The sequence below is a fragment of the Anser cygnoides genome, chromosome W (genome assembly GCF_040182565.1).
Source record: "Anser cygnoides isolate HZ-2024a breed goose chromosome W, Taihu_goose_T2T_genome, whole genome shotgun sequence".
Taxonomy (NCBI): Eukaryota; Metazoa; Chordata; class Aves; order Anseriformes; family Anatidae; genus Anser; species Anser cygnoides.
Window position 1 is genome coordinate 3,731,728 of NC_089911.1, and position 14,121 is coordinate 3,745,848.

The 14,121-nt window shown below is 69.1% G+C and overlaps 1 protein-coding gene across 1 annotated transcript; it reads left to right on the top strand.

Annotated features, from left to right (window-relative positions):
- Positions 1 to 287: 287 nt before the first annotated feature.
- LOC136788776 (menin-like) lies at positions 288 to 11,347 on the top strand. The gene is given in 15 exon segments (XM_066987456.1): positions 288 to 659; positions 2,161 to 2,459; positions 2,462 to 2,608; positions 3,828 to 4,036; positions 5,244 to 5,372; positions 6,136 to 6,176; positions 6,293 to 6,380; positions 6,467 to 6,603; positions 7,442 to 7,581; positions 8,539 to 8,699; positions 10,501 to 10,560; positions 10,563 to 10,659; positions 11,042 to 11,152; positions 11,155 to 11,286; positions 11,289 to 11,347. Coding segments are annotated over 15 exon segments (2,118 nt in total). The 5' UTR covers positions 288 to 351.
- Positions 11,348 to 14,121: the final 2,774 nt, after the last annotated feature.

Sequence of the window (14,121 nt, forward strand, 5' to 3'; positions counted from 1 at the left end):
GAGGGGGAGGGGCCTGAAAGGGGGCGGGGCCTGGGTCTCAGACAGATGGGGCTGGGGGGAGCGGCCTGCGGGCGGGGCCTGTGGATTGGGGCGGGGCCTGGGGCTCCGTGGGGGGCTTGGGAGAGGGGGAAATGGGGGGAGGGGGAGCCTTGGGGTGCTGCAGCGGCATTTGGGGGCTCGGGGACGGTTTGGGGCGATTTGCGGCGAAATTGGGGCTTAGGGGGAATTCAGGGGGAAATGTGGGGTATTGGGGGCGATCCCGGGGGTTGGGCCGATTTGGGGGCAATTTGGGGCGATTTCCGGCGAGTTCGGGGCGATTTCGGGTGAGATCGGGGCCTCCACGGAGACAAAATGGCGGCCGCCGAGCGCACTCCCGGCCTACACTTCCCATCGTGCCCCGCGCCGCGCCTACAACTCCCGTCATGCCTCGCGCGCCCATTTCCCGCGCCGCGCCTACAACTCCCAGCACACCCCGCGCGCCGCTACAGCTTCACGGCGCCGCGCCTACAACTCCCGTCGTGCCTTGCGTGCCCGTTTCCCGCGCCGCGCCTACAACTCCCAGCACGCCCCGCGCGCAGAACTACACCTCCCAGCGGGCCCCGCGCGGGCCCTGCCCCCTCCCCGACGTGCTCCGCGCGCTGCCGCCGGTGGCGGCCACGGTGAGGGGGGGCGGCGGGGCGGGGGGTGCGGGGAGGGACCGGGGGAGGCTCCGGGGGGGGGGGGCAGGGGACCGGACGGGGGGGCCGGGGCCGGGTCCTGGCCCTGTGGGGGCCCCGCAAAGCCCCGGGGGGGGCCCTGGCCGCCATTTTCCCGCTCTGGAGCCATCAAAATGCCAGAAATCGCCCCCAAATGCCCCGAAATCGCCCCAAACTGCCCCAAAATCGTCCCAAACTGCCCCAAAATCGTCCCAAACTGCCCCAAAATCGCTCTCAAGCCCCCCAAAATGGCCCCAATCCCCCCCTTTGCCCCCAAATACCCCCCAAGGCCCCAATTTTCCCTCAAACAGCCCCAAAGCGCGCTGCCCCCCAAATCCCCCCCCCAAAAGCCCCGATCTGCCCCCAAACCACCCCAGAAAGCCCCAAATTCACCCCAGTCCCTGTCTGACCCCCCTTAGTCACCCCAAATCCCTCCGCCATCACCCCAACCCCCCCTCTAACCCCCCAATCAGCCCAAATCTGCCCCCAAGTCCCCCCCATCGCCCCCAAACCCCCCTCAATCATCCCAAATCCCCCAATTCTCCCCAAATCCCCCTTTAACCCCCCCAAATCCCCCTTATCTTTTAGGGCCGCCGTGGGGCTGAAGCCCTGGCAGAAGGCGCTGCTCCCGCTGCGCTCGGTGGGCGCCGTGGTGCCCCAAAACCCCCTAAATCCCCTATAAACCCCCCCAAATCCCCTGTAACCCCCTAAACTCCCCCAAATCCCCCTCTAACCCCCCAAATCCCCCCAACCCCCTCGTCTCGTTGCAGGGCTGCCATGGGGCTGAAGCCCTGGCAGAAGGCGCTCTTCCCGCTGCGCTCGGTGGGCACCGTGGTGCCCCAAAACCCCCTAAATCCCCTATAAACCCCCCAATTCCCCCTATAACCCCCCCAAATCCTCCTCCTACCCCCCCCTTATCTTTTAGGGCCGCCATGGGGCTGAAGCCCTGGCAGAAGGCGCTGCTCCCGCTGCGCTCGGTGGGCACCGTGGTGCCCCAAAACCCCCTAAATTCCCTATAAACCCCCCAAATCCCCTGTAACCCCCCTAAACTCCCCCCAAATCCCCCCTAACCCCCCCAAATCGCCCCCTAACCCCCTCGTCTCGTTGCAGGGCCTCCATGGGGCTGAAGCCCTGGCAGAAGGCGCTCTTCCCGCTGCGCTCGGTGGGCGCCGTGGTGCCCCAAAACCCCCTGCAATGCCCCCAAATCCCCCCAAAATGCCCCAATATCCCCCCAAATCCCCCTCTAACCCCCCCCCAAATTGCCCCCCTAACCCCCTCGTCTCGTTGCAGGGCCGCCATGGGGCTGAAGCCCTGGCAGAAGGCGCTCTTCCCGCTGCGCTCGGTGGGCGCTGTGGTGCCCCAAAACCCCCTGCAATGCCCCCAAATCCCCCCAAAATGCCCCAATATCCCCCCAAATCCCCCTCCCCCCCCAAATCCCTTCCTAACCCCCCCCCTTATCTTTTAGGGCCGCCATGGGGCTGAAGCCCTGGCAGAAGGCGCTGTTCCCGCTGCGCTCGGTGGGCGCCGTGGTGCGGCTCTTCGAGGCCGAGCTGCGGCAGCCCGAGCCGGACCTGGTGCTGCTCTCGCTGGTGCTGGGCTTCGTGGAGCATTTCCTCGCCGTCAACCGCGTGCTGCCCACCAACGTCCCGGGGCTCAGCTTCGAGGCCCGGCCGGGCCCCGAGCCCCACACCCTGGCCTACTTCCCGGTGGCCGAGCTGTCCATCGTGGCCGCCCTCTACGCCCGCTTCACGGCGCAGATCCGGGGGCCGTGGACCTCTCGCTCTACCCGCGCCCCGACGGCTTCTCGTCCCGCGAGCTGGTCCGCAAGGTGGCCGACGTCATCTGGAACAGCCTCAGCCGCTCCTACTTCAAGGACCGCGCGCACATCCAGTCGCTCTTCAGCTTCATCACCGGTGAGACGGGGTGCGGGCTGCCCCGTGGGCCTCGGGGTCCCTTCGGGATCCCCTGGGGGCGATCCCATGGGCCTCGAGGTCCCTTTGGGGATCCCCTGGGGGCTCTCCTGTTGACCTTGGGGCTCTCCCGTGGCCCTCGGGGTCCCTTTGGGGCTCTTCCATGGGCCTCGGGGTCCCTTTGGGGCTCCCCTGGGGGCTCTCCTGTTGACCTTGGGGCTCTTCCATGGGCCTCGGGGTCCCTTTGGGGCTTTCCCGTGGGACGTGGGGGGGCTTTGGGGGCTGCCCCGTTGTCCTTGGGGTCCCCTTGGGGCTCTCCCGTGGTCCTTGGGGTCCCCTCGGGGCTCTCCTGTGGTCCTTGGGGCTCTTCCATGGTCCTTAGGGGTCCCTTTGGGGCTCTCCTGTGGCTCCTGGGGTCCCTTTGGGGCTCTCCCATGGTCCTTGGGGTCCCTTTGGGGCCCTTCTGTGGTCCTTGGGGTCCCTTTGGGGCAGCCCCATTGCATCTGGAGGGACTTTGGGGTGCCTCCCTGCTCCTTGGGGTCCCCTTTGGGACCTCCCCCTGCTCCTTAGGGTTCCCTTTGGGGCTGCCCTGTGGGACTTAGGGAGACTCTGGGGTGCCCCAGGGGTCTTGGGGTCCCTTTGAGGTCTACCCCCTGCTCCTTGGGGTCCCTTTGGGGCTGCCCCATTGCATTTGGAGGGACTTCGGGGCTCTCCCATGGCCCTTGGGGTCCCTTTGAAGCTCTCCTGCGGACCTTAAGGTCCCTTTGGGGTTCTCTTGTGGTCCTTGGGGACCCCTTGGGGCTCTCCCGTGGGACCTGGGGGGGCTTTGGGGTGCCCTGTGGTCCTCGGGGTCCCTTTGAAGGATGCCCCATGGTCACTGGGGTCCCTTTGGGGGCTGGTCCATGGTCCTTGGGCTCCCTGGGGGCTCTCCTGTTGACCTTGGGGCTCTCCTGTTGACCTTGGGGCTCTCCCGTGATCCTTGGGGTCTCTTTGGGGCTGCCCCACTGCATCTGGAGGGACTTTGGGGTCCTCCCCCTGCTCCTCGGGGTCCCTTTGGGGCTCTTCCATGGTTCTTGGGGTCCCTTTGGGGCCCTCCCATGTCCCTCGGAGCCCCTTTGGGGCTCTCCCATTGCCCCTGGGGCCCCTTCGCAGCCCCCCCACACCACCCAGACGCGGCGTAGTTCCGCGCCCACCCCCAATCCCATTCCCCCCCCACCCCCAGGCACGAAGCTGGACAGCTCGGGGGTGGCGTTTGCGGTGGTGGGGGCGTGCCAGGCGCTGGGGCTGCGGGACGTGCACCTCGCCCTGTCCGAGGACCACGCCTGGGTCGTCTTCGGGCGCGGGGGCGAGCAGACGGCCGAGGTCACCTGGCACGGCAAGGGCAACGAGGACCGCCGGGGACAGACCGTGCACGCCGGCGTGGCCGAGAGGGTGAGGGGGGCGGGGGGGGCACCCGGGGGTCCTGGGGGAGCGGGGGGGGCCCCGTCCCCCTTCACGTCCCCCCTCGGCGTCCCCGGTGGCGTCTTTGGTGCTTCTCTTGCTGTACCCCGGTGACGTCCCCGTTGGTGTCCCCGCTGTCCCCCCAAAATGTCCCCATTGTACCCCAAAACGTCCCCATTAATGTCCCCATTGGTGTCCCCTAACAATGTCCCCAGTGTACCCCAATGATGTCCCCATTGGTGGCCCCACTGTACCCCATTAATGTCCCCGTTGGTGTCCCTGCTGTCCCCAAAGATGTCCCCATTGTACCCCAAAAATGTCCCCATTAATGTCCCCATTGGTGTCCCTGCTGTCCCCCAAAGATGACCCCCTTGTACCCCAATAATGTCCCCACAATGTCCCCATTGTACCCCATTAATGTCCCCATTGGTGTCCCCATTGGTGTCCCCACCTGTCCCCAAAGATGTCCCCCTGGTACCCCCAAAAATGTCCCCATTAACGTCCCCATTGGTGTCCCCACTGTCCCCTATCTATGTCCCCAGTGTACCCCAATGATGTCCCCATTGGTGTCCCCATTGTACCCCATTAATGTCCCCATTGGTGTCCCCACTGTCCCCAAAGATGTCCCCCTGGTACCCCAAAAATGTCCCCATTAATGTCCCCGTTGGTGTCCCCACTGTTCCCCAGCAATGTCCCCAGTGTACCCCAATGACGTCCCCATTGGTGTCCCCATTGTACCCCCAAGAATGTCCCCATCGATGTCCCCGTTGGTGTCCCCACTGTCCCCCAAAGATGTCCCCCTTGTACCCCACTAATGTCCCCATTAACGTCCCCATTGGTGTCCCCACTGTCCCCTAACCATGTCCCCACTGTACCCCAGTGACGTCCCCATTGGTGTCCCCCTCGGTGTCCCCGCTGCCCCCTGTTCATGTCCCCAATGTCCCTGTTCGTGTCCCCACTGCTGTCCCTGCTGTCCCCCGTTGATGTCCACGTTGTCCCCCAGCAATGGCCCCGTTGCTGTCCCCCCGTACCCCCCTGATGTCCCCGTCCCCCCCGATGTCCCCGTCCCCTGTTGATGTCCCCATTGCTGTCCCTGATGTCCCCATTGGTGTCCCTGCTGTCCCCCACTGATGTCCCTGATGTCCCCGCTGCTGTCCCCGTCCCCCGCTGACGTCCCCGCTGTCCCCGTTGCCCCCAGAGCTGGCTGTACCTGAAGGGCTCGTACCTGCGCTGCACGCGCCACATGGAGGTGGCCTTCATGGTGTGCGCCATCAACCCCTCCATCGACCTGCACACCGACAGCCTCGAGCTGCTGCAGCTCCAGCAGGTGGGGCGCGCCGTGGGGCTGGCACGCCGTGGGGCTGCCGTGGGGCTGGTGCGCCGTGGGGCATGCTATGGGGCACGCCGTGGGGCTGGTGTGCCATGGGGCACGCCGTGGGGCGGGCACGCTGTGGGGCACGCCGTGGGGCATGCCGTGGGGCTGGCGTGCAATGGGGCATGCTGTGGGGCACTCTGTGGGGCTGGTGTGCCATGGGGCGTGCCGTGGGGCATGCCGTGGGGCTGGCACGCTGTGGGGCACACCATGGGGCTGGTGTGGGGCTGGCACGCTGTGGGGCGTGCCGTGGGGCTGGCACCCCATGGGGCACGCTATGGGGCATACCGTGGGGCACGCTATGGGGCTGGCGTGCTGGGGTATGCTATGGGGCACACTGTGGGACTGGCACACTGTGGGGCACACTATGGGGCACGCTATGGGGCACACTCTAGTGGCGTGCTGTGGGGTGTGCCATGGGGCACTGTGGGGCATGCTATGGGGCTGGCACACTGTGGGGTTCATGCCATGGGGCATGCTGTGGGGCACACCGTGGGGCTGGTGTGCTGTGGGGCGTGCTATGGGGTGTGCCATGGGGCTGGCACACCATGGGATGTGCTATGGGGCGTGCTATGGGGCACGCCGTGGGGCTGGCACCCCAGGGGGCATGCTGTGGGTCTGGCACCCCTGTGGGGTGGCACCCCTATGGGGCACGCCGTGGGGCTGGCATCCCGTGGGGCCGGCCGTGGGGCGCCCCCATCTCCGTCTCCCCCCGCAGCGCCTGCTGTGGCTGCTCTACGACATGGGGCACCTGGAGCGGTGAGTGGCGGGGGGCACACGGGGGGGGGGGGGGAGGAGGAAAATCCCACCCCCCCCCCCAGCTATGGGGCCGGCCCCACGGCGCCGTGGGGCTGAGGCCGCCCCTCCCCGCGCAGCTACCCCATGGCCCTGGGCAACTTGGCCGACCTGGAGGAGCTGGAGCCCACGCCGGGCCGCCCCGACCCCCTCACCCTCTACCACAAGGTAAAACGGGGCCGGGGGGGGTCTTTGAGGGGGGGGGGGCAATTTGGGGCGATGCCCCCCCCCTCGACCCCCCCCCGGCCCCGTAGGGCATCCTGTCGGCACGGACCTACTACAACAACGAGCACATCTACCCCTACATGTACCTGGCCGGCTACCACTGCCGCAACAAGAACGTCAAGGAGGCGCTCGAGGCCTGGGCCGACACCGCCACCGTCATCCAGGAGTGAGGGGGGGTCCGGGGGGGTCCCGGGGGGGGTCTTTGGGGGGTCCCGGGGGGTCCCGGGGGCGGGAGGGGCCCCGTTTTTATGGGGTCCCCGTAGGACTTTGGGTTTCCGTGGGGTCAACGCGCCGCGGTTGGGTTTTGGTCGCCCCCATCCCCATTTGGGGGGGTTGATGTGGGACCCCCCAGTTGTGGGGTGCCCCCCCCAGTTGTGGGGTGCCCCCCCCAGTTTGTAGGGTCTTGGGGGGCTCCCGGGGGCTGGGGGGGGGGCATTTTTATAGGGTCCCCGTAGGTCTTCGTCTTTCCATGGGTCAACGCGCCGCCATTGGGTTTTGGTTGCCCCCATCCCCATTTGGGGGGTTCATGTGGGACCCCCAGTTGTGGGGTGCCCCCCCAGTTGTGGGGTGGCTCCCCCGGTTGTGGGTGCCCCCCCCCCAAGTTTGTAGGGTCTTGGGGGGCTCCCGGGGGCTGGGGGGGGGGGCATTTTTTATAGGGTCCCCGTAGGTCTTCGTCTTTCCATGGGTCAACGCACCGCCGTTGGGTTTTGGTCGCCCCCATCCCCATTTGGGGGCTCATGTGGGACCCCCTGGTTGTGGGGGTGGCCCCCCCCGGATTGTGGGGTGCCCCCACCAGTTTGTAGGGTCCTGGGGGGCTCCCGGGCGTGGGGGGGACATTTTTTATAGGGTCCCCGTAGGTCTTCGGCTTTCCATGGGTCAACGCGCCGCAGTTGGGTTTTGGTCGCCCCCATCCCCATTTGGGGGTTCGTAGCCCCCCCCGTGGTTCGTAGCCCCCCTCCCCTCGGTCCGTAGCCCCCCTAATTAATTACCTGCCCCCCCCCCAGCTATAATTACTGCCGGGAGGACGAGGAGATCTACAAGGAGTTCTTCGACGTGGCCAACGACGTCATCCCCAACCTGCTCAAGGAGGCGGCCAACGCGGCCGAGCCCCCGGGGACGCCGACGGGGCCGAGGTGGGGGGGGGGGGCAGCTTGGGGGTGCCCCCCCCCCCCCCCGATAGCACCCAGGATCTCCCCCCACCAATATTTCCTAAATTGCCCCCCCCCAAGGGTGTGGGGATGGGGCTGTTGGGGGGGGGAGAGGCCTGGTTGGGGGCGGCCCCCTGGATGGGGGATTGGGGGGGGATTGGGGGTGGGGGGGCACATTTTTGGGGTGGGGGGCACATATTTCGGGTGGGGGGGCACATATTGGGGTGGGGGGGCTATATTTGGGGTTGGGGGGCACATATCGGGGTGGGGGGGCACATATGGGGGGGTGGGGGGCTTGTTTGGGGGTGGGGGCACGTTTTTGGGGTGCCACATTTGGGGGGCACCCCCTATTTGGGGGGCGCTTCAGATTCGGGGGCACCCCCTATTTGGGGGGGGGAGCACGTGGGGCTTATAAGGGGGGGGGGGTCATTTAGGGTGGCCCCCCCCCAAGGGTGTGGGGCTGGGGCTGGGGAGGGGGGGGGGAGAGGCCTGGTTGGGGCGGCCCCCCCTGGATGGGGGATTGGGGGGGGATTGGGGGTGGGGGGCACATTTTTGGGGTGGGGGGGCTATATTGGGTTGGGGGGCACATATCGGGGGGTGGGGGGCACATTTTTGGGGTGGGGGGCACATATTTGGGGTGGAGGGGCACATATCGGGGGGTAGGGGGCTTCATTTGGGGGTGGGGGGCACGTTTTTGGGGTACCACATTTGGGGGGCACCCCCTATTTGGGGGGCGCTTCAGATTCGGGGGCACCCCCTATTTGGGGGGGGGCACGTGGGGCTTATAAGGGGGGGTCATTTAGGGTGCCCCCCATTGGCAATCCCCTATTTTGGGGTCCCCCGTTGGGGGTTTCCCCAGCAGGAGCCTGGTTTAAGGGGGGGGAAGGATTTAGGGTCTCGGGGGTGCTCCGGAGCCCCTCCGTGACCCCCCCGCCCCCCCCCAGACGCCCCCCTGCCCGGGGGGGGCTCGGCGCTGCAGGACCCCGAGTGCTTCGCCCACCTCCTGCGCTTCTACGACGGGATCTGCAAGTGGGAGGAGGGCAGCCCCACGCCCGTGCTGCACGTCGGCTGGGCCACCTTCCTCGTCCAGTCCCTCGGGCGCTTCGACGGGCAGGTGGGGGGGGGGGGGCCCTGGGGGGGTTGGGGGGGTCCTGGGGGGCTGGGGGGGACTTAGGGGGGTTTGGGGAGGACTTAGAGGGGGTTTGGGGAGGACTTAGGGGGGTCCTGGGGGTTTGGGGGGACTTGGGGGGGGGGGTGGGGGGGGGGGAGTTTGGGGGTTTGGGGGGTCCTGGGGGTTTCGGGCGGAGTTTGGGGGTTGGGGGGGTCCTGGGGGGGTTGGGGGGGCCTGGGGGTTGGGGGGGACTTAGGGGGGTTTGGGGGGAGAGTTTGGGGGTTTGGGGGGGATATGGGGGGTTTCGGGGGAATTTGGGGGGTTTCGGGGGGAATTTGGGGGGTTTGGGGGGTTGGGGGGTCCTGGGGGGTTGGGGGGGGCTGGGGGGTTGGGGGGCGGTTGGGGGGTCCTGGGGGTTTGGGGGGGAGTTTGGGGGGGAGTTTGGGGGGTTTGGGGGGGATATGGGGGGTTTAGGGGGGGGGGGGGGGGGCTGAAGTGGGGCTGGGGGCACCGGGATGGGGTTTGGGGGGGCTGGGGGGTCCTGGGGGGTTTGGGGGTGGGGTCCTGGGGGTCCTGGGGGGGAGTTTGGGGGGTTTGGGGGGGATATGGGGGGTTTGGGGGGGGTCCTGGGGGGTTTGGGGGGGGGATATGGGGGGTTGGGGGGGGTCCTGGGGGGTTTGGGAGGGAGTTTGGGGGGGTCCTGGGGGGTTTGGGGGGACTTAGGAGGGGTTTGGGGGGAGTTTGGGGGGTTTGGGGGGTCCTGGGGGGTTTGGGGGGACTTGGGGGGAGTTTGGGGGATTTGGGGGGGTTGGGGGTCTGAAAGTGGGGCTGGGGGCTCTGGGATGGGGTTTGGCGGGGGTTGGGGGGGATTTGGGGGGTTTGGGGGGCTGGCGGGGGTCCTGGGGGGTTTGGGGGGAGTTTGGGGGATTTAGGGGGGGTTGGGGGTCTGAAAGTGGGGCTGGGGGCTCTGGGATGGGGTTTGGGGGGGGTTGGGGGGGCTGGGGGGGGACTTGGGGTGGCTGGGGGGGGCGGCGGAGGGGCTGGTGGGGGTCCTGGGGGTTTGGGGGGATTTGGGGGGGACTTAGAGGGATTTAGGGGGGGGTTGGGGGGTCTGAAAGTAGGGTTGGGGGTTCTGGGATGGGGTTTGGGGGAGCGGCTGGGTGGGGGGGGGCGGGGGAGGGGGCTGGGGGTGTCCCAGGGGGTTTGGGGGAGGATTTGGGGGAGATTTGGGGGGGGGGTTGGGATGTCCGAAGTGGGGCTGGGGGCAATGGGATGGGGTCTGGGGGGGGGGGGGTTGGGGGGCACGGGGGGGGGTCAGGGGAGGGGGCTGAGAGGGGGCCTGGGGGGGTTGGGGGGGGGACTTGGGGGCATTTAGGGGGGGGGGGGTTGGGGGGCTGGGGGCTCTGAAATGGGGTTCGGGGGGGTTAGGGGGATGGAGGGGGAGCTGGGGGACATGGGGGGGCTGGGGGGGGCGGGGGGGGGGGGGGCTGGGGGGGGGGTCCCGGGGGGTTTGGGGGGGGGGTCTCGGGGGGGTTGGGGGGGGATTTAGGGGGGCTTTGAGGGGGGATTTGGGGGGGGTTGGGGTGTCCCAAGTAGGGCTTGGGGGGGGGGGGGTGACCCCCCTTGACCCCCCCCCATGTGCCCATGACCCCCCGGCCCCCCCCATGTGCCGTGACCCCCGTGACCCCCATGTGCCGTGACCCCCCTTGACCCCCCTGTGACCCCGTGACCCCCCCGTGACCCCCCCCGTGACCCCCCCGTGACCCCCGTGACCCCCCCCCCCATGACCCCTGCCCCCCCCCAGGTCCGGCAGCAGGTCCGCCTGGCCCCCCGCTCCCCCCCGCCCGCGGAGGAGGCGGAGGAAGGGGCGGGGCCGGCGGCGGGGGGGAGGAGCCCCGCGAGGGGCGGCGCCGGGGCCCGCGCCGCGAGTCCCGCCCCGAGGAGCCGGCCCCGCCCCCCAAGCGCGCCCCCGAGCGCCGGCGCCCCGCCCCCGGCGGCGCGGCCACGCCCCCTGCGGCCAGAGGGGCGGAGCCGGAAGGGGGCGGGGCTGCGGGGGCAGGCGGAGGGGGATTGGCTGCGGCGGGAGGAGGGGCGGGGCTAGGGGCTCAGGGGCGGGGCTAGGGGCTCAGGGGGGCGGGGCTAGGGGCTCAGGGGGCGGGGCAAGTGGCTCCAGGGGTAGCGCAGGGGGCGGGGCCAGGGGCGCAGGGGGCGGGGCCAGGGGGTAAAGGGGCGGGGCAAGGGGCGCAGGGGGCGGGGCCGGGAGCGGCGGGGGCGGGGCTAGCGGGCAAAGGGGCGGGGGCAAGGAGCTCAAGGGGCGGGGCAAGGGGCGCAGGGGGCGGGGCTAGCGGGCAAAGGGGCGGGGCCGGGAGGCAAAGGGGCGGGGCTAGGGGCGCAGGGGGCGGGGCCTGGAGTTAAAGGGGCGGCGCAGGGGCCGCAGGGGGGGGGCCGGGGGCCGGGGGGGGGCCGTGGCTGTCGTTCCGCAGCGAGAAGATGCGGGGGATGCAGGAGCTGCTGCGCGCCCCCCGCGTCAACTCGAGCGCCATCAAGCTGCAGCTCACGGCCCAGTCCCAGGTGCAGCCGCGCCGCCCCCCCGCGCCGCCCCCAGCGACTACGCCCTCGCCTTCCTCAAGCGGCCCCGCAAGGCGCTCTGAGAGCCGGGGGGGGGGGGGGGGGCGTGGGGGGGGCGGGGGGGCGTGGAGGGATCTTGGGGGGGTTATGGGGGGGGGCGTGGGGGGTTATGGGGGGTCAGAGGGGGTTATGAGGGGGTTTTAAGGGGGTTATTGGGGGTCGGGGGGGTTGTAGGGGGGTGTGGAGGGGTCTTGGGGGGGTTATGGGGGCGTAGGGGGTTATGGGGGGCGTAGGGGGGTTATTGGGGGTTATAAGGAGGTCTTGGGGGGGGTATTGGGGTCGGGGGGTGGGGGGGGTGTGGAGGGGTCTTGGGGGGGTTATGGGGGACGCAGGGGGGTTATGGGGGGGTCAGAGGGGGTTATGAGGGGGTCTTGGGGGGGTTATTGGGGGTCGGGGGGTGGTAGGGGGGTGCGGAGGGGTCTTGGGGGGTTATGGGGGGCGCAGGGGGGTTATGGGGGGTCAGAGGGGGTTATGAGGGGGTTTTAGGGGGGTTATGGGGGTCGTAGAGGGGTTGGGGGGGTTATAAGGAGGTCTTGGGGGGTATTAGGGGTCGGGGGGGTGGTAGGGGGGTGTGGAGGGGTCTTAGGGGTTATGGGAGGTCGTAGGGGGGTTATTGGGGGTTATAAGGGGGTCATAGGGCGGTTATGGGGGTCATAGAGGGGTTGGGGGGGTGGTAGGGGGTGTGGAGGGGTCTTAGGGGGGTTATGGGGGGCGTAGGGGGGTTATTGGGGGTTATAAGGGGGTCGGGGGGGTGGTAGGGGGGTGTGGAGGGGTCTTGGGGGGGTTATGGGGGGGCGTAGGGGGGTTATAAGGGGGTTATTAGGGGTCGGGGGGTTGTAGGGGGGTGTGGAGGGGTCTTGGGGGGGTTATGGGGGCGTAGGGGGGTTATAAGGGGGTGTTAGGGGGTCGGGGGGTGGTAGGGGGGTGTGGAGGGGTCTTGAGGGGGTTATGGGGGGTCGTAGAGGGGTTGGGGGGGTTATAAGGGGGTTTTAGGAGAGTTATTAGGGGTCGGGGGCGTTATTGGGATTGTAGGGGGGTTATTAGGGGTGTAGGTAGGGGTCATGGGGGCGTAGGGGGGTTATGGGGGAGTTATTGGGGGTCTTGGGGTTATCGGGGAGGTTATGGGGGTTTTGGAGGTCGTAGGGGGTTACTGAGGGGTTATTGGGGTCATAGGGGGATTATGGGGGGTATTGGGGGTTATTGGGGTCATGGGGGGGTTATTGAGGGTCTTAGGGAGGCTCTGGGGGGCCTTAGGGGGTTATTGGGTGGCTTTGGGGGGGTTGTAGGGGGGTTATTGGGGATCATAGGGGTCAGGGGGGTGATAGGGGGGTTACTGGGGGGTCACAGGAGGGTTAATGGGGGGTCATTGGGGGGTTATTTGGGGTCAGGGGTTCCAGGGGGGCTATGGGGGGACACGGGGTGGTTGTGGGGGGGTTCCAGGGGTCCTCAGGGTGCCTCGTGCCTGCCGTGCAGGCTTTTCAGATGCGCGCGGGGGGAAATTCGTGGGGGTGCCCCCCCCCAAAAAAAAAAAGTGTGCCCACGTGTGTGTGTCCCCACCAAAATGTGTGTACCCCCCCCAAAAGTTGTGTAAATCCGCCGAGAACGTGTAACCCCCCCCCCAAAAACATTGTGTAAACCCCCCCGGGGGCGCCCCCCCACGCGTGTACCCCCCCCCAACAATGTGCACGCCCCTGTGGGGGTCCTTCATGGGCGCGTGCCCCCAAAACGCGCCCCCCCCCCCAAAAAGAACACGTTTCCCCCCAAAATCTGTGTCCCCGTGTGGGTGTCTGCGCCCCCCCCCCCACGAGTCCGTTCCCCCCCCCATTTACGTGCCCTTGCAGCCCCCCCCCCCCCCCCCCGGGCAAAAACCTACGTGTGACACCCCCCACGGGGGTGTCCCCACGCGTGTCCCCCCCCGGGCCCCCCGTGTCCCCCCCCCCCCCCAAAAAAAGAAACCCAAAATCCCCCCAACCCCCCCCCCAAAAACCGGCGCCCCCCCCCAAAAGAACCCACGCGTACCCCCCCACGGGGGTGTCCCCACGCGTGTCTCCCCCCCATGGGTGGCCGCCCCCCTCTGCGTCCCCACCCCCCCCCCAAAAAAACCCAAATCCCCCCAAAACCCAGCCCCCCTCCCCCACCCCACGCGCGCCCTTCCGGGGTGTCCCCACGCGGACCCCACGTGGGCGCCGGCCCCGCCCCCGCGCCGCAGCCAATGAGCGCTCGCTGTTTCGGCCCCGCCCCCTTCCTTGGCGGGGAGGGGGGAGTAAGGGGGGGCCGTATTTCCCGTCGTGCCCCGCGGCCCGCCCTTTGGCGCCTCGCCACCGCCGCGCCGCAGCCAATGGCGGCCGAGCGCCGCGTGACGTCACCGCCGCCCGCCACGGGGTCTGCCGCGCAGGGCGCGGGGCGGGGCGCGGCCAATCGCCGGGCGCCTCTCCCTCGACGTCCCGCCCTCCGTTTCACCGCCCAATCACCTCCCTCCCCCTTCTCTGAGCGACACCGCGGCGCGTCCACTCCCCGCTCTCCCCGCCTGGCGGCGCGGCCCCGCCCTCCGCCCCGCCCCCCGCCCAACCGGCGCCGCGGCGCGCTTGAGCGACGGCGCGCTCAGCCAACCAGCGTCGGGCTTTCCGCGAGTGGCAGCGCTCTCGGCCAACCGCAGCCGGGCTCCCCGTGAGGCGCCGTGGAAGGTTCGCGAAGCCTCCTCCGGGGCGGCCTCTATGGCGACCGGGGCGAACGCCACGCCGCTCGGCAAGCTCCACCCGCCCCCCCGGCCGCCCCCCACAAGCCCGGCTTCCCGTTA